This window comes from Nesoenas mayeri, assembly GCF_963082525.1.
Source record: "Nesoenas mayeri genome assembly, chromosome: 5".
Classification (NCBI taxonomy): Eukaryota; Metazoa; Chordata; class Aves; order Columbiformes; family Columbidae; genus Nesoenas; species Nesoenas mayeri.
The window spans coordinates 34,268,458-34,293,656 of NC_137548.1; the positions used below are offsets into that span (position 1 = coordinate 34,268,458).

Below are 25,199 nucleotides of genomic sequence, written 5' to 3' on the forward strand. Positions count from 1 at the left end.
AGCTTGGACCCTCACATTCAAGGAGACTACTGTTCTGTGAACATGAATTGAACTCAGCTTATAGATGCTTATTAAGTTGCCTCGGGTTTCTAGCAGAGTATCTCGTATATTCACTGTTACTGAGAAGCAATGAAAAGTGAGACTGAGAACAAATGGTAGAGCAAGAACAATGATTAAAAAGAAACAAATAGAAATAACATCCTGGTTTTCGGCCTGAAAGTCTTATCATAATTCTCTGGCATAGTTCAGAGCCATCTGTCCCTTAGATCCATGCATGATGTCTCTAAACAACTGTTTTCACCCTGCTCAGCCCAGTAGTCTGAAAGTTCAAAAAGTCAGAGTCAGTTTTCCTCTGAAGGAAATTCTGAACTTTGTCTAATGGTGACAGTGCCATCGCTCAGCCAGCTGAGCGAACAGCTACCCTAGCAGGTCTTTTCAAACTGGCAGTGTCGAAGCAGTAGCAGAAATCAGCAGCCTCCCTACTTCCCTACCACCAAGTTTAGTTCTTGCAAAAAAACTTCTGTGTAAACCAAAAGAAAAATTCCTTTCTTCGGAAACGAGTGTATTTTAGTTTATTACCAAGAATGAAACATTGCACACAGAGACACGGTAATAAATATTCTTCTCTTCCTATCACAATAGCGATGACAAGTGTGTAGGTTTCCCCTTACCTCGCCCTAAGGGAGAAGCTGAGTAAAGCCAAAAACTCTTCCAATGAGAATTGCCTCAGGTTTCTTCCTTATTTTTGCTACATCTCAAAAGCTAAAAGATCTTCAATGTAATCTACTATCTTTATTTGTCACAATTACATTTAAATACTGTTTGCACTGTTCCAAGGCATGTTTTGTTGGTCCTCTCCTTGACATAATATACCACCTGTACCATTAGAGAAGAGGCTATTTGAAAAGACTGGACAACTACGTCAAAAAATATAGGGAATTTTAAACGGCATTTGATTTCAATTAAAAGGAGTGAAGAAGCACTGGTTTCCTAAAAAGGCATGATGTTATGAGACTCCAAAAATCTTTTGTGACACTAGCCTTTGTGCATTATAGTTAAAAGGTGTGTAAAATGGTACCCAATGAAATTTAATGGAAGCCACACAGGGAAAGATTGTAGCTTCAATATTTATCTTTACCAACACATAAAACCACCTTGTTTTGTTTTACTGTTGGTGAAAAAAGAAGGGAGTGTCTATTTCACAGGAGAGGGTAGGAAGTAACAGTCAGTGTGATGGATGGTGGAAAGAAACAGAGGGCAAGAGGGAAGAAATGTGGGCATCAGGTACTGATCGCAAAGATGAGGTCTAGTCTGCTGTCAGAATGTATATAAATAGCTTATTAATAACAGGAGAGATGCATTGACATTAGTGTGAAAGGAGGAGTGTACTCAGTTTTTATTGTGTTGTCAGAAATAGCCATTTGGGGAGAGTACAGTTTATATTTGTCAGATATGAACAGACTATGCAAGTACAAATCAAGGACAGATCAATTCCTGTGAAAATACTCACTCACCCAAAGGCATTTATTCAGTAGATGACACTGCAGTACCCTCTATCTCTATCAAATCTGTCACATTCACTCTACTGGGGGCATAGCTGCACTCTAGTGTACCATAGAAATCCCAAATAATTTTTAACCTTACAAACATGGCTACCAGCAACAATTTATTTACAAAAGACTGAGGTTTATTCTTTACTTAGCATCTTTCAATGGGTGAGGCAAACTCTGCTTTCTGTTCCAGCACACAGAAAAACAAGGCTTATCAGGGAAATTTTCCTTTGATCTTCTATAGCAATTACATAATGTTATTGCTGAGCACACCAATATTTAGGAATGATGTTCCATCCTCTCCCTCGTTCTCTTCCCACTTAACCTGGCTGTCGCAACAGCAGCTTGGCTGGCTTCTGTCTGGGGCTGACACATTGGGAAAAGGAAGACCAAAATCATTTGGTGAGGTGACACCGAGGAGAAGATTTTTATGCTGAGGGGTTTGGTGCTACTTCATCTTGTTCTTGTTGGCAATATCAGAAATATATCTGCAGGGCATCCTTGACGCAAGTCCAACAGCTTGCTGCTGGAATTTCTCTCTGACAGTGCCAGTACAGCCAACATCTCCTGAGAAGAAATCTTGTTTATTGCTCCATGCCCAGATTTCTTGTGATATTTAGGATATACTTAATTCAGTGTTGCAGGTCTTGCTTGATTTAGGCATCTAAGTTTCATCTCATCTTTGATCTATTATTTCCAGATAAAATTGTTATTGGACAACATGTTTTGGTTCTGGATTTTTCAGATTTCTGAGGCTTAATTAATTCAAGTTGCTGTTGAACAAGATACTGCCTGATAGCTATGGAAAGAGGTTCTCCAATCTGTGGATTGTGTCTGTTAGAATAAATTAAGCACAGTCTGTTCAAATGAAATGTTACAGGGGAACTACAGACTGTAGCCTTTTCTCAGGGCTCACTATTGGTACAACAATGTGAAACACACACACTCATATATATCATCTATATCTATATCTATATCTATATCTATATCTATATCTATATCTATATCTATATCTATATCATCTATATCTATATCTATATCATCTATATCTATATCTATATCTATATCTATACCTATACCTATACCTATATCTATATCTATCTATCTATCTATCTATATATACAGTTTTTCATCCAGGTCGAAACAGTCTAGAAGCTGTAATGGCAGCTCTAATTTTTCCAGCTTCAACCTTAGTCTGTTTGGCTTTAGATAAAAACCTAACCTTATAGAACAACATTGGCCAGGATTTCTTTTATGTGTACAGCGCAAGCTGCCAAAGCTTCTAGGTAGGGCTGTGTTTGGGGCAGGACTTCCATAACGTAAGGCCTGGAGTGCTGATTACCCTCTGAGCTGAAATCGGATGTCACTCCCTGAGGCACAGGTCAGCATGTCTGTCACGCATAGATGAGACCGTCTGCTCCTCTCGGTTGGAGAGGGATGTTATTTTCTTAAGGAGCAGGATGTTATTCCTAGAGGTCTGCCCCTTGGTAGGGTCAAGAGTAATATTTTATGGTTAATGTTTATGATTAATTTTGGCTGTGGCCTTTCCTTTCAGAATTTGTATGGTTTCAGTTCAAGTTGGTAAGGGGGAAGCTTGACAAGGTTAAGGCGTGAACCATATACTCACTTTTCCTTCCAAAGTAAATACTACAACAACAATGCACATGGGAACCGAGCAGCACATTCCTAAATCAAACCAGAAGATTCACACAGGGAACTAAAGCAGTAGGGTCCAAGAGGGTGGATTTTGCCATACTTTTTTTTTTTTTCCTTAGTATAAAGGATACATTTTCAGAAGGATGCCTTGGGAATTAGCTCAACACAATCCCAGGAGCAAAAAGGGCAGTTTGGCATCAGATTTCTTGTGCTGACATTACTTAAAAATTAATATCGCCTTTGCCCCTTTTCTTTCAAAATATATCTGCTAAAGTAAGGTGAATGATTCTCAGCTGTTCAATGCTGCTTAAAGGAAAGGACACGCTAGTATCAGAGTATAATGCAAGTATATGTTGAATCTTACCTTTGGAAAATACCCAGATTTTCTGCCTGGCTTGGAATAGGATTTTTAGTTTCATATGCAACTTGTTCTCTTTTTAATAAGCTTAACTCTTCTCAGCTTCTGGAAACTCTGATTTCCTTTCACATTTTTTATTAATGAAATAGCTTCACAGTAGGCTTGCAGATGGATTTGGTTTGATATTTTAGAAGACACTTAAGAACATAAGAGATGGGAAACTTCTTTTAAAATCTCAGTGTTCTTTTTGTTGTCAGGGCATGGTGTATGGTGCCATAACTTGCTTTCTGTGGCAGTATCACCAAACAGAGAGCAATGAGTAGGAAGAAGACGTATTCTTGTGATAGTGTGAAAACTTAAAAAAAATACTATTGTATGTAAGCAATAAAGATGACAACTCCAGAAGTGTGTGCTTGAAGCCTTCTCAGAAACCGATCTTGGATTTGCATCATCATTTTCAAGTTTTGGAATGCATTGACAAAGTGTGGTGTAGGGAGATCATTATATGAGAGTTTCTGATGTTGACTTTAAATCAGGAAAAAGGAGAGGGCAAAATTTAGGTGGTAAAAGTCTTCTTTCTCTCTCTCTCTCTCTTCCTTCCTTCCTTCCTTCCTCTCTCTCTCTCTCTTGTCTCTTCTTCTTCCTCTAGGAACTAATTTCTGTAGTCAGAGAAAACATGTCACATCATACTTTACTTTAAAATTCTGAGCTCTTTAAAAATCTTGCAAATCTTTAAGGTCACTGAACTTCAGACCCTAAAAGGAGCAATGTTTTGGGAATGCATACACCTCAAACATCTGAAAGCCTTTTGTGATCCAGAATTAAAAGCCTATTATGCCACATCATGAATGCACAGCTTCCTCAGAACATTTGCATGATACCATTGCATCTCTCAAAGACAGGGTTGTTACGGCTGTTTCAAATCACATATAAAACTAGCACTGCCAGTCTTCATCAATACTTCAACGGAAATCAAAGACACTCAGGGAAAACACAATGAGGCATGTCGCATTTCTGTTTGAGTCATAACAAATCAACAGTGCAAAATACTGCTATAGATGCTGCAAGTGAGACTGGCAAAGAAAACTTTCAAGCATCATCATACTGCTATTTTTTGAGGCTAATAAGAGAAGCAAAAGATAAAAAATATAGACATCAAAATTTAAAAATGTGTCCCTTAACTCACACACATGGTCCTTTGGAACTCATTTTATGTGGCCATTTCTGGGTCAAGCCTTTCATAACAAATTAATTTCAAATTTCAGTGCTCAGCTAATTACATAATTGTAAATTCTCAGTGGTCAATTGGCACTACTTGGATTAGTTATGAATTGTGTGGTAGGTTTTTGTGCCTGACTCTGTGACTAATAGAGTCTAAAATAAAAATTTGTAAGTATTAGTACAAATACGTAAAGTATGACCAGTAATCTGGCTGAGAAATTTGGAGATGAATTAATGGACCCATTTCAAATAGCTTAATCATTGCAGTCCTGGAATTCACAGTTTGAATAAATTTCATTATTAGCAATGAACAAATGTTGGAGCTGGATAAATGCACATGAAACTAGCAATGGTTTCTTAAACAGGGTGGAAGAATGAGGAAGATAGAAGAAATTACAAAGAGGAAACAATGCAAAAGAAAAAAAAAGAAAAGAAAGGAGAAGCCTTATAACATACTGTGATTGAAAAAAATAATTCCTCACTCACCCCTTACCTCCTTTTTAAGAAGCTGCAGAGGGTTTTCATGAAGGCCCAGCATGCCTAAACAAGTTTCACTTGGAAAGAATAAGTTGTAAAAGTTAAATCACCACTTATTTCTTTCGAGCCTGTCTTCAGCTGTGATCTGTGGAGCTTTAGTTTCTCTTGTATATAACACAGTAGTATGAGACCAAGCTTGAAAAACCTAACTCTTCTTAAGTGTGTGCGAATTAACTTTGTAAGAACAGTATTTCTTCAGCAGTAGCCAGTACAGTCGATAGCCTGTATGGAAACCAGAAACTTCTGAAGCTCATATACCTGTTCATCCACCATCTTACAGAAAAGATACAGCACATTTATGAATGTCACAGATAATATGCAAGATGCAAAAAACCTAGAGCAAATAGATGGAATGAAATGCAACGGTTATGCAGAAAGTAAAACTAAGACTTGCAAACTCGCAATGTTTTTTCATCCTTCCCAAAAACACAGCAGGGAGGGAAAGGCAGATATCCCGTTTGTCTGGCTTTGTGGTTTGTACTTTTTTTGCATCTGGAATCCCTTGGTTTGTTGACTCAGGTAGTGGCACTCCCAAGGCCAAGGACTGCTAGTGTATTTGACCTAGTGTATTCATCAATATTTGCATTGTTAATTTCATTATTTTGCAAAGCACCTTGGGATGTGTCTCATGAAAGAGGTTATACATAGAAATCTCCAGTCTGCTTTAATTAAAGTTTTCTGATAAACGCGTCTCAAACACTACTGTCATCAGCACATTTGCGTTTAAATTATTTCAATAACTAGAGTATTCCAGCTTTTAATATTGACTTTTGCTAACTATCCTTTCCTGAACTAATGGATGTATGAAAATTTCATCACGTATTTGTGAAATATAGATATTAAACCTATGACAGAATAAATTTATTTTGTCATATAAATAGCTTAGCTTCTATTAGAGATGTGTGTGTATATATACATAATAATATACACATGCATATATATATATGTATCTGCATATTTATAAACAAAATGACTTAGGAGTAATTGACTGGTTTTATCTCCAACTTTAACCCACGGATAAATAGTTGTAGTATTTACAGACATGTAACACTGCAGCTCTGAATTTATTTAATCATATTAATCTCATCTGCCTGTTAACTAGAAGCAGACATTTCGTCTTAAAGTACTTAACAGCAGTCTATCATAAATTCATTCTGTATTTATTAAATAGTACCTTTCAATAACTCTAGAACTGAAATACACTAACAATTATATAATGAAGATATCTACAGCATAAAAAATCAGGTTTATGTGTGATGAGAGCTTTGTATGTTCAGAAGAGTAGCATTTATTTTAGGATTGGTCTCACTATTTTGCATTTTGTTCAGTTTTGGTGTTAGTATGTAGGTTTATTCCTGGAAATAAATTCACTTGATCTGACGTATTTTCTTCCCTGCATGTGGTATTTATCCCTCAGAATAACTAACATAGCACTATGGCAAATACTGCTCTTTGGCTACGTCGTGTGAGTTGCTGAAAAAATCTTGCATTTCAAGAAGGCAAAAGACAGTTCAAGAACTTCAGGACTCCAACACTTCTCTTGGACCTGAGGGTCAAATTTAGGTTCCTAATGAACACTAAACCAGTTGTTCATGTTGAGAAAGAAAAACAAGCTGTCATCTGACACCTTGGCATATCCGTAAGATTCCAAGCAAAAAACCTTAAAACATCTGTCTTTTCAGCCAACAGCACACTATTTTACTGTCTTAAAGGATGAAGAAACTAGACAATAAATAATAAGAGAAGGAAAAGAGAGCAACTGTGTCTATGTTGGATTGCTTTGGCTTAGCTAATTTTAATTAGGATCATCTAACTCATTACATACGTGCTTAACTGTTTGGCATCTATCTCAATATTTCTACCACGCACATCATCGTGGTATTTAAGCACCTAGCATGTCTTCCCAAGATCTACATGTCTCCTTCTTCTCTACAGAAAACTGATTGCAAACAGTTCTTCACATTTGGTTAATGTCTACATCTTGATGATTATTTCAATCTGGCATCTTCAATTCATTGCATGGCTAAAATTCTTGCTCAGATCCTTGTCTTCTCCAGTCTCAATGCAGTAGTATTTTCTGTGATGAGAAATGAAACTTTTCAAATAAAAAACCATTGGTTTGATCATGTTGCTGTAGATTTGTTGAGTATTTACACTGACTCTTTTAACCTGAGTAGTTATGATTTTCAAGGTGCTTCACAGAATATCTTTGCTCTTATTCTCTGTTGACATGAGCACTCCAGCCTCTGATTTGCTACAGATAATGATTTCCAAACAAACACACTAACACCATTCTCAGAAACATCTAAAACCAAAGAACATTCCTTCTATTTTAGCTTTATGTGATGTGTGATGATTAAACCCCCTCAAAACTAGCTAAAATACACCAGTCTTTAGAGAGTGGTTGACCATTCTGGTGAAGATGCTTCCAGTTTCTGTACTCTCCTAATGGTCAGTTGCTGGATGAATTTACTCTGTAATTTTATACTTAAATGGTAATTGCTTTGTATGCTGACTGTAGAGAAGCTGAAAAACAAAATCTCTAATGATCTACAGTGTGGTTTCCTAGGCTATCAGTCTAGAGTAATAAAAGTAGCCGTAAAATATTGATAAAATTACAATGTAACATAGAATTTTTTTTTCCTCTTAGATAGTGAAACCTAGGTATTAGTGTCTGGAGACATGAATGATACTTACCTTTGAGATACTATTTTAGTATAATTTTGTGGGCAGTATGCTCTGAGTTACTGAAAAGCGTTGAAGAGCTTTTCAATATTATGTACTTGGAAATGTGACAAGTTGCCAGAAGTGGCATGAGAACTAAAAGAACATCCAGATCCCCAGACGTGTGTACAAATTGTTTCAGATGCAAACCCCTCCCAACATTTATTAAAATATCTTCATGAAATTTAAATCAGTAAACTACATATTTGAGTTCATTGCAGATCCCCAAAATATTGTGTATCTTTTTAACAAGCACACTGAACCTGGAATATTAACTGGATCAGTAAAGCAGTGTAAATATAAAACATTATTTAGACAGAATTATTTAAACAGAGAAACCCACAGTATCTCAAAGTAGATTTTGCATACAAAAATACAACTGATAAGATGAACAAAAATACTGAGGAGGAAAATATAGTCTTTTATTTACAGTCAATGGTTCCTTAAGAATTTAGTTTAAAAATAAATACTCCATACCACTACTGTAACTTTTACAAAGTTAATCATGTGCACATACTGTTTTTGAGAAAAGTAAACTTTCAGATGCATAGTAGAAACACACACACACACACACACACACACACACACACACACACACACATATAATTACAATGAGAAGGAGGGAAAAAAAACACCTGAATCTATTTAGCTTATTCTTTTTGGACAATTATAGCATATTTAGTCAAGAATTACCCAAAGGAGTTTGACTCCTGAAAACCAAAAAACCTAAACTATACTAATATTCCATTATTTTTGCCGTACATTCTGTGGCATGAAAAATGCAAAGTTGAGATTAATTCAAATGACAACAAATATATAGCTGCTGAGTACATGTGTGAACATTCAAGCAAAACAGATTTTTATTAAAGCAAATCCCATATGGACATGAGAGACTTAAACCCTGTTATGTCTGTGAAACTTGCTAGGTACATAGAGAATATAAATAGCAATGTGAGAGAATTTGCTGTTTTGCTACATCTTCAAAGAGAAGTTAACCAGCCAAAGAGGCCTGTATTTTGAGAGCTTTGGGTAATAGCGAGAGAGGGAAGAGAACCAACAACAATAATGTTCAACAGTGCAACTATTCAACTCAAAATTACTGGAAAGGAAAACAAAGAAAAAATTCAAAATAACTAAATGAAAGTTGAAAATCATACTATAATCCTACTTTCCAGAGGCCAACTCTGATTCCTCTCAAAATATTTTTCCATTTTTGCTTCCTATAACTTCTGAACATGGTGAAGCTTTAAGATTTGTCCTTCAGAGACTAAAGGGTCAGTACAATGAGAGGGGCAGCTTTTCTTCTTGAGGCTGATATACCCCCAAAAAATAAAGTGTCATTATAATAAATATAGATTTAAAAAAACCTATAAAACTAATTCTTTTGCTCCTGGGCAACAAAACCCAACACTTCAACAGGAACTTATGTGAGGATGCACATCTTCAAATGAAAATTGGCTAGAAACAAATAGTGAGATTTATATGGCTCCTATATATATATAAAAATATTTTTTTTTTTTAACCATCATTTTCGTTTTGGATACGTTACAGAGTGTCTGTACTCAGTCCCTGCATAATTGGTGGAAAATATGTATAAATGTAATGGCAAAATACTCAGATATGTGTATCACACATACTTCTGGTCTGGAATAGCACAGAGGCCGATCGTCCAACTAAATGCATAAGTTCTGCCCCCTACCCAGAGACAGGCTTTCCTGATGTAAAATGGTAAGTAACAGAAATCCATGAAAATGCTGTATCAATTGCCTAACCCCTTGAAACTGAGTTGTGTTCAACTTAGGTGAATTAAGAGGGTTGAACTCGTGCTCAGTAAAGCTGCGTAAGTCTTTATTATGGTTTGGAAGTTAATTGACTTCTCCTCACCCAATAGTTGAGTTGTTCTTGGATCTTTAGCAACCAGCTTGGCAAGGATGTGACTTTACTTTTAATAAAAGGAGGAGAGTGGGGAATTCTATGAATTGCTGAAGAAAAATGGTGATGAGGAGCAGTTTCCCCTGCCGGTTAGCTGAATTTGAACATTGCAGAGAATCCTGAAGGAATGAGATTCACAGCTGAACCTTCTAATTTCTTTACAGCCCTTCACCAGACTGTATCACAAAATGAATAACCATATGAAAAGGAATCAGAAAAAAAAGTGGTTTTTTATGTGGAATGAAAACAGTTTTGTTCCTTCACCTTCCTGTCAGATTTAAAGAAGTATAGAACAGAACTATGACTTTTTTTCTATTTTGATTCATTACAAAATGGTACCTTCCCCCTAAAATCTCAAAGATATATAACCACAACACAAAACTTCATTATAGTAAGAGAAAAAAAAAAAAAAGAACTATAAGAAGAACATGGCTTTTCTCCAGTTTATAGTGATTAATTGCTAATGGCAATACATTCCTTAAACTACTTTACAACTAAGAAATACACATCAGGTGTTATACAATATATAAGTTCATTTGCTGACTATTGATGCTCCAACAGTAGGGAATAGTGCTATATTATTTGACATCCACACAGTTTTCTGTAACATATTATCTGTGGATAGTTGCCCAGGATGAGCATTTGTCCAACTACAGTGGAATGCATTTAGAGCATGCCAAATGAGAAAGTAAAAATATGGAACTACAAGCTTGGTTTCTCTGGGGAAAGTCAGAGAAAATGTACCATTTCAATTTTTCTAATATGTAATTCAGATTGACAAATACAATCTTGTTCAGATTAAAAAAAAGATTAAAGAAATGCTATTGACCAGTGAACAGGCTTTACAGCTCCTCTTGAGGAGGAGCTTAAGCCACTTAAGTCACTTGAGCTTAACCTATAAGGATGCTGTGTGTCAGAGTCAACACAGTACATGAATCTCAGATAGTGCTCTTTAGGACTTTGAGCTTATCCTCCATCCTTCAAAAGCTCTCAGAGCTCTAAAACTTTTTGAAGCAGATCCTACCACAGAAAATAAATCCTTGTCTCATATTGGGATAGTTCAGGATAATTTTCATAACAGGATTCTAAAAGAGAATTTGGTTCCATAATGTCTTCTATGGATATTATTTACTCTGTGGGCCACAGGAAAACTTATATAAATAAAACTACTTGCATATATAAGCACTTACACTATCAACCTCTATAGAAAGGCTTCATGTTACCTCAATATTAGATTCTTGAAGATGACATTAAGGTGACAAAGTATGAAATGAAATTTAACAGAAATATATATATATATATATAATCGTTGCCTTTAATTTACTCTAAGATGACATCTGGCAGAAACCAGCCACAGGAAATACAATGCTGTTCTACACTATGGGAAACCTTGTGCTACTTGATAATGTCGTCCCAGGAAGGTGGTACAGTTATCAGCTATCTGTTTGACATTTTTATTTCATTGCTTCTTAAAACAAATGTTCTCTTATACTCAGTGCTTACATTTTACAAAGAGGCCCTAATGTAAAAGTCTGAATTCTATGAGGTATCAAATAAAAACTCTTCAAAGCCAGTTGAAGCTTGCCACATTTACTGAAAATATTACAGAGTTTAGGTGTATCGTATTTTAAACAAGTTGGAAAAAACCTATCATCCATCTTAACAGTAATGTTTCTAAGAGATTATTTAATTGAAAAAAAAATGAAAAAAACCAAAAAAACAAAAAACAAGAAGAAAAGTTCTTGCAGGCATTTTGATAAAAACTTGGAAAACCAAGTACTTTTGAAGAGTTCTACCAGTTTTGCTTGCACAACTTTTAAAATTTAGATCTCCAAAACAATTGCATAAAATTGGTATGGTTCAAACCCTATTGAGCAGTGGAAATGTTTGCTAATGATATTAACAGGTCAAATGTGATAATTCACTAAAAGGAGTAACCGTTACTTAAATTTTGCATCATGTTAGCTGCACACAAGGTAAACTCCCTTGCATATCCTCAAACCTTTGACAAATACTAAGGAACTAGTGCTTCCGTAATTCTGGGATTTCACATTGCACAATCCAAAATGCTGGTTTTCTCAGACCTAGCTTGGGAATCTCTAAAACAGTGTTGAATTCCTGAGGATATAAATTTGCTACTTTGTAAATACTACAAAATGCATCAGACAGATATTAATAAATTAACATTTGAAATATGAATGTTCGTAATTTGACAATGTTTTTCCTGCATTGTGTTGTTCTACACCACCCTATCTGTCATATTTTAAATATAAAATCACAACAAAGAACTCTTCTGGCTTGAATAAGAACTTTTCATTACAGCTGAGACAAAAATACTTTATTAGGTCTTTTGACATACTTATTCTTACATTTTTCTGTCTAAAGAAACTATTTGAACTGTTGAATCAATGGATATGGGATGCCACTTAAGTACATTTGAACTGAGTCCAATAAGTTGTATTAGACTACATAAACCTGTCAGAAAGATGTTCCATCCTGTTTTGAAAGCATCAGAAAATGGAGGAACCACAACTATCTTTACTAACTTCTTCCAGTGGTTACCTGGCCTCATTACTAATAGTTTGGAATTTATTTCTAAGTTTAATTTATCTCATTTTAAGTGGTTTTTTGTTTAGTTGGGTTTTTTTGTTTGCCTTTTGTTTGTTTGTTGTTTTTTGTTTGTTTGTTTTTAATATATTCTTCCTTGCTGGCTCAAGGAACCATTTAGTCCCTAGCATTTTCTCTCTTTGAAGAAACTTATTGACTATAGTCATTACCTCTTAACTTGCTTTTTATTTTTCTTTACATTTATGTACAAATACATAGGCTTATCTTCAGAAGAAGAATACCAAAGAGAACCCTCCAGACTGCAAATCCTGAAATTCACTAACTAACATTAATAAATTCTAAAGGTATTAAAAAAAAAAAAAAAAGAAAGGGTGGGGAGAGGTGGGAGGGACAAAGAAAGAGTGAGATCCATAACAATATTGAACAAAATCAAGACAAGGCCAAGAATGAGCATAAACTAGGTGGATATGATTTTCTGAAAATATGTTTACACAGGTGCCTAAACACAGATTAAGAAGGTGGATTTTCAAAAGCACATAAATGCTGTAATGAGGTGAATAGTTCTAACTTGCTTGGATGTTTCTGAAATTTCACACCCACACAAGATTAAGGCATCTATTTTTAAGATATTGACCTGAAACAGTGAAGAAATAGTATTATTAAATGAGTAAATGCAGAGTTTTCCACTGCCTCATATTCATCAGCTAGGAAAGATGTTTAGATCTAAGAAAGAAATTGCCAACAATTTACTGGAAAATCAGGGCAATAAGAACCCTGTACCTCATATGGAAAACAAAATATTTTATTCATTTTTCATGTAGAAAAAAAATTTGACTGCTCAGAGATACCCTGGCTGTTTATATCTTGTTGGAGCAGATATCCTCAGCAATTCAGAAAGGTTGAAATCCTATGTAAACTTTATCCTTCCTAGAATCTCTTGAGATGTTCAATTATTTTCCTCTCTGATTTTGAATATGCCATCCATTCTACTTTAATCTTCTGTATGTACAGAAATTATACCAAAGTATAATACTATTCAATCTAGACAGTTACAACCCTATAATAAACCACATGATTAAATATTTACATGGGTTAGTCATGGAATAACACCTGGGCAGTTTTCACAGATTAATAAGAACATAGTGAAAATATAACTTATATAGTCAAAATATCTCAGAGATGCTAAAAGGTCTTTAATTTTTAAATCAGTAAGTGATAATGTAAATAAGGTAAAGAGCACTTCACAAATTATTGATATTTACTCATTGAAACTGAATTCGTCCTAGTACTTCGATTTGTAAATCAGTAAAGTATATAGTTTTCCTGAGTAATATGCACCTACTGAGTAATATGGAGTTTAATAGTGCTTTGCTTTAGAGTCTTTGAGAAGCTTGGCAATAACAGATGAGTTGAAAACACAACAGAAAACAGGAAAACATTCTCTTAAGCCACATCTACTTTGTAGTCATAGAGTGACTTCTATGCAGTGTAGACATATTTTAAAATACATATCCCAGAAAATTCTAACTGTCTAGCTATTGCTGTTTGGCTTCATTTAGTCCACTCTTTACTTCTACTTCATTAACAGCAATGTAGACATGTACCAGAGACTTCCATTCCATCTTTTTATTTTCTTTCTTTTTTTCTTCTCTCCTTTTATTCCACCTAGACTAGAAAGCTCATGGTAAAGTCAGGTACCAAGCTAAATGCAAACTTAAACCAAAACTTTTGGTGCCACTTGGTGACCCAAGATGAATGCTGGTTGATGCTCGCTTGTTATATCTATAGTATCTACATAATTTATAATTACACAGCTTACACAGAAATATATTATCAGTTAATATCTCTTCTCTAATACAACATTTCAGTTAAGGTCAGCAGGTGTACCACTGTCACTTCGATCACTGTCTGAAGACATTTCTGGGTACCACTAGGGGTGTAAATGTGATATTTATCTGATGAATTCCATCAGAGAGTCTTAAAGTCTTGAGAGAATGAGTAAAAGAGTATGGGTGAATTATTTTCTTCACTTAAAAATAGTTCAACTAGCAGTAGAAGACTTAAGTCATGGGTGAAGCTGGAATCACAATGTCTATCTGGAAAGGAAAATCAGTAGATTTGAAGATGAGGAAGAAACAATGTCTCTGTGCTACATTTTTGAATCTTCTGAAAAAGTAGCCTAAATTCTCAACACTTTGGCAAAATTATAATCTGAAAAAGGAATTATAAATCTGATCAAGGAATGCTTTACATCAATAATTTTAATCCCTTTTTACATACACTTTTCAACATTTCAAAATGAAAAGTCAATTTGAACTCAAAAACAAAACTTCACATTTAAAAATTTTGAAACAAGATACTTCAATAATTTAAAAACTATTTCCATAATATATTTCTAATGAGAATTTCCAAAACCAATCTTTTTTTCACAAAGAGTTCTACTCTTGTTGATCAATATTTCAAGCAAAACGTTTCATCGAAAAATTCCCAATCAAGTCAAATGGCAATATACACTATCTTCATGATAGGTGGAAAGCCATATCAAACTCAACATTTGTTTGCTTAAACACTCATCAGAATTGCCTTGCTTGTTGTTGTTCTTTGGCTTCTATAAGCATGATTGCTCCTGTTATTATTATCACTAATAATATTGGAAACAAATGTACTTTACCTATTTGGTGGAAGAAGGAAAACTTAAATATTTAGAATTTATTTCTCTGCAATGGGAATAGTCAAACTACAAATCAAATTACTTTGGCTGATATATTGTTGTCTGCTTTCATAAGAATTATGCTTACAATCTTGAGTGTAAGGGATATCTGCAGCAGCTAGACACTCCAAAAGATACAAGGAATCTTGCTTCCCTTATTTTTATTTATGCAGGAATGAGAGAGGTACTCATTTAAGAAACCTGCAATATATGAAATCTTTAACTTAAGGACTAATACCTTCCCCCATAACCTTTTTGTACTTTTTGTTTTACCTACATTCTTAACCAACTTCAAACACCGTTAACATAAAGAAGGGGATGTCTCTCTTATGGACGGCAAGTAGAATCATGTTTTCTCTAGTTTGTTGTGCCTATGTACAGGCCATTACCTATTCGTATTGAAACATCACTTTTCTGTTTTACCTTAAATTAGCTACTGATTCAAGGTCTCTGTGTAAGAGTCCCAATCCCTAAAATACAGCAAGGATCCTCAAGTAACTGTGGATATTCTTTAGTTTTTTTTCAGGCTGTGCTACTTTATGTGCAAAGGTTATAATGTTACAAGAGGACAGTGAGACTCTTATTTCTTCCTCATTTTACTTTAAAAATTATATATAGAAGTGTGTGTGTGTGTGTGTATGTATGCTGGACACATTCTTCATACAAATATAGGGGGACAAAAGCAGACTGCATAATATATTTTGGAGGGAGATATTAACTGTTTAAAAGAAAGCTTTCAATAGAATGGAAAATGTGTAGCTTCATAGAGACATTGTATTTCAGTTCAATGAATAATGACTAATAAAACCATCATTTTATGGAACTGATATTTTCAATATATACTGTAATAAAAACATACATTTTTCTTTTGAAGCGCAAAATTTAGGAAATGTTAGGTTAAAACCATAAAAAATAATGAATCAGTCATGCCATCAATCATAAAACTAAATAATTTGAAGCTATTCCTTTTCATGTGCAAAATATTGCTTCCATTTTAAAGTATGGCATAAGCTTGAGCTTCTATAAAAATATTTATAGCAAAATACAGCATAAATCTATAGTTACTTTTAATCAGTTTTAGAAAGATGCATCCAATACTTAGACACTGTGAAATTATTTAGAATCAGTCAATTTTACCTCAGTTACTGCTGAAGTAACAAAAAGTATGATATAATAGTCTTTTGTGAGCTGAATGGCATATTTGCTTTCATCTACCTAAAGCCCTGTAAATAACCTACAGGTTGTTAGTCATTACTTAGCATCCACGATGCTCATTTTAGCTCTTCCACATTAATGCATTATTCACAGAGTACTTTAAATAAGCATTAACAACCAGATGCATTTTAAGCAATGTAAGGAAGAGTTACAGAAAATAATTTTTAGTTCCCATGTAAAAACCTTCTTAGAATTCCCTCCACTGAATATACAAACTCCTCTGAAGGAACTGAAAAGTCTTTAGTGGATTGTCTTGGAACAGATTAGAAAAGCACAATTCAGTATCTAATATAAGGTGCTCCCTGGGCCATGGATGTAGTAAAGCAACATGCAAGGTATGAAGTACACTATCATTTTTATCTTTCTTCTTTCAGTTGGCCGTCACGCTGGCTTCCTTTTGACGTAATCGTTCTTTCTGTGAATGAAAAAGAAAGAGTTTTACTATCATTCTTGTCTATAATTTCTACCTCCTCTCAAGTTGCCATGAGCATTTGATCTAGAAGACTGAGAAGTACTAAATGAGGCAAAGTACATTAGAGTTTTCTTTAATTAAAAAGAAATTACCAGGTCATTACTTACTGTAGAGAAACTGAGCTTTCTTTAGTTATACACTTGTCAAATACTGTGTACTGTTAAAAATATGCAGCTCCGTGAAGACCAGTGGAGCCACAGAAAACCAGATACATTTCCAATTCAGGTGAGTCTAATACGTCCTGTTGTCTGGAATGATTTCTGCTGACATAAAGGCTCTAATTTAACATTAGCTAGATTATGTTTTTAGTGACCCAAACAAGTGTAGTCCTTCATATCTCTGCTGCCTGCCCAGCAACTGATATGCTCTGCTGGGAATGGAGATATCTTGATTCCTTCATGCACATTTTCTTCCCTTAGTCTCTTGCTTCCTACAGTTTAAGAAATACTGATCTAACCTGTGTGCCTTGCACAGAGACAGAAAAGGTTTTATCTACAGTGTAAATTATTAGTCTTCTTTTTCTGTCATATAAAAAAACCTGGGAAACAGCAAGAAACAAAATGGGGATTTAATCCCTTCTACCATTATTCGATACAGCAAACAAGATTTCATAAGCTTTTGAAAAAAACAAGACACTTGGCGATTGGGCAAATGTATGCAGCCTACACAGCATGGAAGAAAATACAAGAACCTTCAGTGGAAGCGGAGAAGAAACCAGAAAAGCAGCTCTTACCATATTTTGCTGTATAAAATAGCACAGCCACACTTAGGCATACCTAAACTAAGTTTTAAACTTATCTGTTGGACTGCCATACGGCATAAGCTTAAAGGTTTCTCCTTGGGAAGAAAACCACTCTGCTATGCCCAAACTAAACATGTTACGTTACACTTCAGCAACAGCAGAAACACATCATCATTCTCAATGACAAGAACAGTGTCACAAAAATCCTTCTGAATGTCATACTGAGAAACACATCATACCAGGCTAGCTGTAGGATTTATTTTCTTCGTTTCAACTTTCTTCTCTGCAGTTAACTTGCTTACTGATTGTTGAGCCACTTTAATTCTGAAACAAAATACATAGAAAAGACATTATTAGATTCAAAGAAATTAAAGCTGTGCTGGCTCTGCTTGGTATATGCTCCATCTGTAAGAACCATCACCCCAACATTTTAGCCACATTAGTCTAATGGACTGCTATACTATTCAAAGGTACTTAAGAAAGTACCAAAGTAGATCAGAGCACATTTTAAAATAGAGAAAATCAAAAGCAAAAGGACAGTATGTCAGTATTGCTCACTGAAAATGTGACCAGGCAAACCATTTTGAATAGAGATGAATAGAGATTCTTGCAGGGTCTGGGCTTTATAGAGTATATTTCCTACCAAAAATACTGCAGTGTCAAGGCCAGAAGATAGTCCTCTGAAAAGAAAACAAAAGCTAGTTGGCTCAATCTCTTGTGTATATAGAATGTACTATTTTAGTAGGCCATTTGCCAGGCTACACATTGTATTTCCTCTGAAAACCTTGAAATGGAAGCATCTGCCAGTTTCTCCTTAATGTTTTCCCCATTGTTTTACATGGAATGGACTGATCAGCCTCACTGATGTGACAGGAAGAGAGGCAAATTAGAAAAGGTTTTTGTCTAGGGATAAAGCTGGCTTCTGTGCAACTCCAGACCAGTTTACTAAAAGCACTATTGAGATAAAGGGAAAGAAGAACATGGATCTGATTCCTCAGTTTCTTGCCTTTTGCTCTTACGGTCTTGTGTACAGAACCCTTGTTTCTGAGGGAATTTAACAAGAAGAACACATTCAGCAGTTTAATCAGGAGGAAGAGGAGAAACAGAGAATTTAACCAAAAAGGACTTGACTCTCCTATTACAAGCAGTGGAAAGGGCAGGAGAAATTACGTGCTAAACAGTGATAAAGGGGAAAGAAAATTCTTTGCACTCCTAAGACAGGATCTGCCCAGATATCAGTGACTTTAAAATGTTGATGCTATAAACACCTACTTCACAATTCTATATGCAAAATGCAGAGGGAAAGGAGTTGCGAGAGAATTTTTACAAGCAAGGAGAACTCAGCAAAACATTTTTCGCTAATGCACACCAAATCAGTCTATTACTATAAACACGACATTTCTTGGCACTCTTGAACTGAAAAATTCTACTTTCTTCTATTTATTTTTTCCCACTGGCAGAAATAATTGCTATGTCCAGTTAAAAAGTATTTAAAATACCATGTCCAGTTCAAACCGCTTTCGACACACTCAATTTTTGAGGAATTTTGGAAAAAAAGCAAAAAGGAAAGTGGATTATAGCTGTAATTACTGATGTGTTCTTCCTTGCTGTAATACTAGCAGCAAATTAGATTATTTTAAAAATATGGAACATATTCATAGGTTCATTGTTGTGTTTATCAATGCTCAGTGTTGTAAACTAGAAGTCTTTCTCCAAGCTATGCATTTTAGAAGCATCTACTGAGTGGTTATTGGTGTTCTCTATTTCCAGTGCTTTAGAACAAGAGGAAACAGTTAAACTACTTTTAAGTAAACCTGTTTTCAAAACTGCTTAGCTACACCATTGAGTCAAGCTGTAAGTACACCCTTAAATACACAAATATGGAATTATTGTTCTGTACATTTTAAAATTTGAATAATATTTGAAGTCTGTTAAAAACTTAATCAGTGTTCCCTTTTTCTACAGGCAAACAAGTAAGTGGCAACATATCATTTCATGTTTTTTACAATTTTCCATTAATCAGAGCAGTTTACTTCTTAATGATGGACGAGGGCAGCCAATGGACAGCGGCTATTCCTCACAGCTACAAAGTTTATGCAAAGATGATGACATTTCAACTGGGGGTATTCAGGTTCAGCAGAATCACAGTGAGGGATCAGCTTCTAAATATTTCCCTGTTTTGAGCACATTTTCAATCATACTCTCTTTCATCTTGGGATTGTTTTCCAAATAGTTATTTAAATGCTTAGAGCCCTGTTTTTATCTGAAGGGAGAATTCTAGGGTTTATAAACTTTTAGATTTAAAAAGGAAATTATGCCTGTCACTGATTTAGGCCTGGTTCTGTGTATCTGATCCCATATTTGCACAGTTTCCAGGAAACCTGGATTTTAAAAAAATTGAACACATAATTTGGAATACAAAATAAAAATAAAGCAGCTCACAAACATCATTTTAATCATGTGATATTTGGCTCATAAAAATGACAGATTAATTATATATTACACTTAAGTCACCTAGGGAAAAATACATCACTTTGTTAATATATGACTGACAAGATTAGCAGGTATTATCAGAAACATAAGTGCATAATTTAAAAGGAATGTGATTCTTTGGGACTTTTTAAAATCACATGGCACCAAGGTTGTACAGGTGCCTTATAAATTAAAAGAATTCTTTGTTAAACATGGACAGGACACTAAAACTGGCTAATGTGTATGGAAGCACTATCCTTGAAATGAGAAAAATGAAATGGCATGAAAACTATTACATTAAAGAAAAAAAAAGGCTAATAGCAGAAGTCTAATCTTCATATTTTTAGATTATTTTACTTCCATTAAAAACACCCTAGATATGAACACATGGTTTTAATTCTCCATTAAAGCTTTGACAGTTTTCTATCAAAACTTTCAACACCTCCTATATTCTTCATCTGCATTTAAAGTTGAATGTATGCACATTTGACTGAGTATGCACATTTTACTGATAAGTAAAACCAAATAGATCACTTACAGAAAGAAGATTAGCTAGTGACTAGACAAACTCTGTTAATTCAAAGGTATGCTTCTATTCTGTTCACTCTGTAATCTAACACCTCTCCTTAGCACAAACAGAAATAATTTCCCTTTTCAATAAATCATATAATAACTTTGTCTGAATAGTTTTCATTAAAATAGCAAAAATTAGAAGAATACTAAAATTAGAAGTAAAATTGGAGATAAGGTACAGAAAGAAAACTACAAATAAAGCATATTCAAAATGATAGAACTAAACTAGTAATTATCTTCTGATCTTTCCTTAGACCCATATATATTATTAACCAATCTGCAGATATACCACACAACGTACTATCCTTTTTAGTTAACTTAAAATAAACTATTACATCTGTTATAAAGTTAAGGCATTAATTGCAGTTTATGAGAATTTATATAGACGTAAATTGTTTAACTTCTCCTTATAAAAGTATAAACTTCCTCGACTATTTTTAATTGTTCATCAATTACTTGTTCAAAGTCTGTTTGAAGTAAAACAAAAACTAAGTAATAGAATGTCAAAGTGTAAGGTAAACAAATATTCTGTTAAATTTCCCTTCTTCCTTGTAACTGCAGTTATATTAGATGATAACGAAGGTGGCTAACTTTAACATTAATACTTTATAGAAATCAGGTGGAATAGAAAAGAATTTTAGACATCTAAATTGTAATTACTATACAGATGGAGAAACAGGCATTGTAATCTTATTTAATGACTTTGTTATTACTGTTGTTCCATTGTGAATGGGGATAATAGGTACAGGAAAAAACACTTCAGGATATGTGAAATCCACTTAAGACTTGTGTTCAGTGTAAGGGCCAACAAAACATCTAAAGAGGACTTCGAAAAACACTACTAAAACATTTGCTGTAGATTTACTAGACTAAGTAATATTGTAGCAATGCTACTTGAGGGGTGAGATTTATGAAATATAGGCTTAGAATGCTTACTCAGTCTTGCTACTTAAGCTCATTTGTTACCTGAGTGTTACATGGGCCACCAAGTAGAAGTTGGGAGACGATGCAGAATCTTAGATAGCAAAAGGGCTCCCTAGAGAGGCAGGGAAACCATTCAGAGAGTTCAATAACCTCAATAACCTTATCCTGGAGAAACAGTAGCAGAATCAAGACCTGAGACAAAGCTCCACAATTTAAAACCCACAGGTGTTGGCTGGACAACATGAACTAAGCATCCTACCAGGCACTCTAGACCCCTTTCTTCCAAGTTTTTGTAGCGTGAATTAATGTACAGGGAAGCAGCTCACATGAACTGGACACTTGCAGAGACATGACCATGAGGGGAAGTTTGGAGATGTGCAAAGAAGTGGACTTGATGAAATGTTTTTTGTCCTGTATCAGTACAAAATAGCATGGATGGACACACTGGTCTAGCCATATTTTAGAGATCTCATGGAAGAGAAATTGGAATTGAATCTAACAGATGTGAAATCAAGAAGGAAGAAAGTGGAACAGAAAAATCAACAAAAGTATATCTAAAACAGAAAAGCAAGAAGGGATAGAAGAGTGTAGTAAATCAGGCTAGAAAAATAGTGACAAGGACACTTTTGAACAGAGGACAGAGGACAAAGAGACCAGAAATTATGGTCAAATAACTGAATCACACCACAGATCTTGCCACACAATATGGAAAACAAAATTGAATGAAATTATCACAACAATGTATTTTTAAATAGGGGAACTGTGACTCCAATACCACATATGGATCTTTACTGTAAGCAATGGGAATATAATTGGATTTTTCCTGCCTCTACATGGCAGGTGTTGAGTTCCTCTTTAAATTGGATGCACAATCCAGGCCTCTTAAGTTAGAAGATATTAGTGAAAAATAAAGACATTTTTATTAAAAATTGTTATTTTTATTTTGTAACTAGGGACACAGAATCAAAATCTGAACATAAGCCCATATTAATTAAAAGTATCCTTCATAAGCTCATGAAAATACTTTTTCTCCTTACAGGAAAAGATATTATCAAGCTAGTGACTAACCAGATAAACTCATTATCGTTTTCACCCCTGATTCCCATTCAAGTCAGACAGAAGAAGGTGTGAGTTGGCACGCTCCATGCCCTAAAGTCCCTAGTTAGGAAAATCAGAATCCCTTCTAATCAAGCCAGTTGCTACTCATCTATGTTCATGCTCTGCTGGTCTGCAAACACAGAGACCAAATTTTCTGGTTCTCTCTCAGCCTCTTGATACTCTGGAATAATCCATTCTCTGCGCTTCTACAGCTCCTTCCATGCAGCTGGTGGGTTGTGGGTAGCTGTGGGTTATGAAATAGCTTGGAATGACAATTCTGTGCCACCTGAGTTTTCCATGACTTTAAGTTCAAACTTCTCCCATAAGACTGTGTTGGCATAGGAATTGTTGTGAAACCCGGATCTTCAGATATGGGTGGAGATGAACAAGCAAGGGAAGCTACAGTCAACATCAACTGTTCAAATTAAAGCCAAGCTGCATACCCTATCCAGATCCTTAACACAGCTGAACAGTGACTCCCCTTGACAGACTAAGATACATCCCCATAGCTCAAATTCCTTTCATGTGTTACATGCCTTACTGCTCTTAGTCATAATTTGGATTTGCAGCCCAAAATCTAATCCTTAAGTAACAGCACCATTTCCTGAAAACACAGTTAGCCCACATAATACAACAGGCTACATTTCAGTCTCAATGTTTCAGAAGACAGATGCCTGTGTATTACCTGACCTCGCAGATGATTTTATAGATTTATTTGTTACCTTCACAATTAGGAATCATATAACAGACTACTAAGTTTGAACATTCTCCACTTCTATACAATTGCCTGACCAAGCCTTCAGGTTTAAATCTTCTGGAAAGAACTTGGTCATTAGATATCAAGTCTTTAGATTACATTTAGAATAAATGTTCACTAACTAAATCTGTATAAATACAGTAAAACATATATTATCAGTGGAATTTGTCTCTGAATCTCAAATTGCTAATAAGCTTGATTTCACAGAATCACAGAATTTTTAGGGTTGTTTACGCTATTTTTCTGGATCTACTGGCAGTGTTTTGATATTTCTATAAAGTGTGTGAGAAGTTTTAGTTCTGTAGTCACAAGAAAAAAAATATATCTATTTTTGTGCCTTTAGAGAAGCTGGTGCATAAGAAAAGCCAATAGGTAGAAAAAGGCTACACCAACTCAGATACAAAATATGCTTCAGCCCATCTGAGCTGTCCACTGGCAGATACCTAGGAACACATAAGGACAACCAAAGTATACAGTGAAAATCCCCAGCATACTTTCACAGCTGAAAACTCTCTTCATATGTAACATTCACAGATTTTTCTAATATGAGTTTGTACTGTCACCATTCTGATATAACGCAAAATTTTGGCATCTGTGGCATCTTGTGGCAAAGTGTTCAACAGCTTAAGTATTCCGACTGTAAAGAGGCATCACTGCCTTGGGCTTGAACCAGCCACTTGCTAATCTCATATGATGTTCTTCAACTGTTGTTATAGATGTGGTATGTAAGGACTATTTGTCATTCACCCTTCATGTTTGTACAGATCCCTATAGTGTCCTTTTCAGTAGGGTCCTTTGAAGACAAAGATTTCCCCTTGATTTAAACCGTTCCTTATGAAGAAGCTATTCTGTACCTGAGTGCTCTTATGCTTACCTCTCCTAGTTCTACCACATCGTTTTGGAGAAGAACCATGGATAACCATGGATTCATTTAATGATTCAGTGATGTTTTCTGTTTTGTCATATGGTGCTTTCCTAATAACATCTAAAAAGAAACATTATTTTCTTTCCAAGAGCAAGGGCCTTGATATAGCACTTTGCCAAATCTGCTGTATGCTATATGGGAAATAGCCATCTCTGTTTCACAGCCCGAGACTGTAATTTCAAATTATTTCCTCAGTTTGCCCCATAGCTACACCTTAACCTCATAAATGTGTAAAAATCCTGCCTTTTTTTTTCTCTTTCTGCATTGCTTAACAATTTGGTACAACCCTTCATTAGTTTTCATGTATCAGATACCTTATCTTTCTGTTACAAAGGCTAAACTGGCCACCTCAAATGTACTCAAAATGCATGTGGAATGTGGACGTGTAGAATGTCACCTTCTCTTTCTTCACTCAATTACAATTAGCTTAAACTAATTCCAAAAGCTTTTCTGTAACAGTGAACGATTAGCCTGGTAATGCTGTAGGACTCATCGATCAAATTTTCTCAAAAATACATTGTCTTTTCGAATATTTCCTTAAAACTCCTTTGTGTTGTTGTGTCAGTTGGCCTTACTAGACCACAAGTTTAATATAAAATGAAATAAACAACATCTGTTACGCTCATCTTTTATAATACATGCAGATGTATGATACCTGGATGATACCCTATGTTGGAGTGCTTGACTAATGCTCAGACTATTCTATCATGGTATAAATCAATCAAAATGTCTGCAAATATACACTTTTACTGACTCCCATTGTCT

The 25,199-nt window shown here is 34.9% G+C and overlaps 1 protein-coding gene across 1 annotated transcript in view; it reads right to left on the reverse strand.

The window, feature by feature from the left end:
- Positions 1-16,841: 16,841 nt before the first annotated feature.
- The window catches only part of FMN1 (formin 1), a gene marked incomplete at both ends in the record, with an annotated part of 135,459 nt that continues 127,101 nt past the window's right edge, over positions 16,842-25,199 (reverse strand). Inside the window, 2 exons of the mRNA XM_080345247.1 lie at positions 16,842-16,886; positions 17,925-18,009. Coding sequence (XP_080201373.1) covers positions 16,842-16,886; positions 17,925-18,009 — 130 coding nt within the window. The remainder of the gene's footprint in view (positions 16,887-17,924; positions 18,010-25,199) is intronic.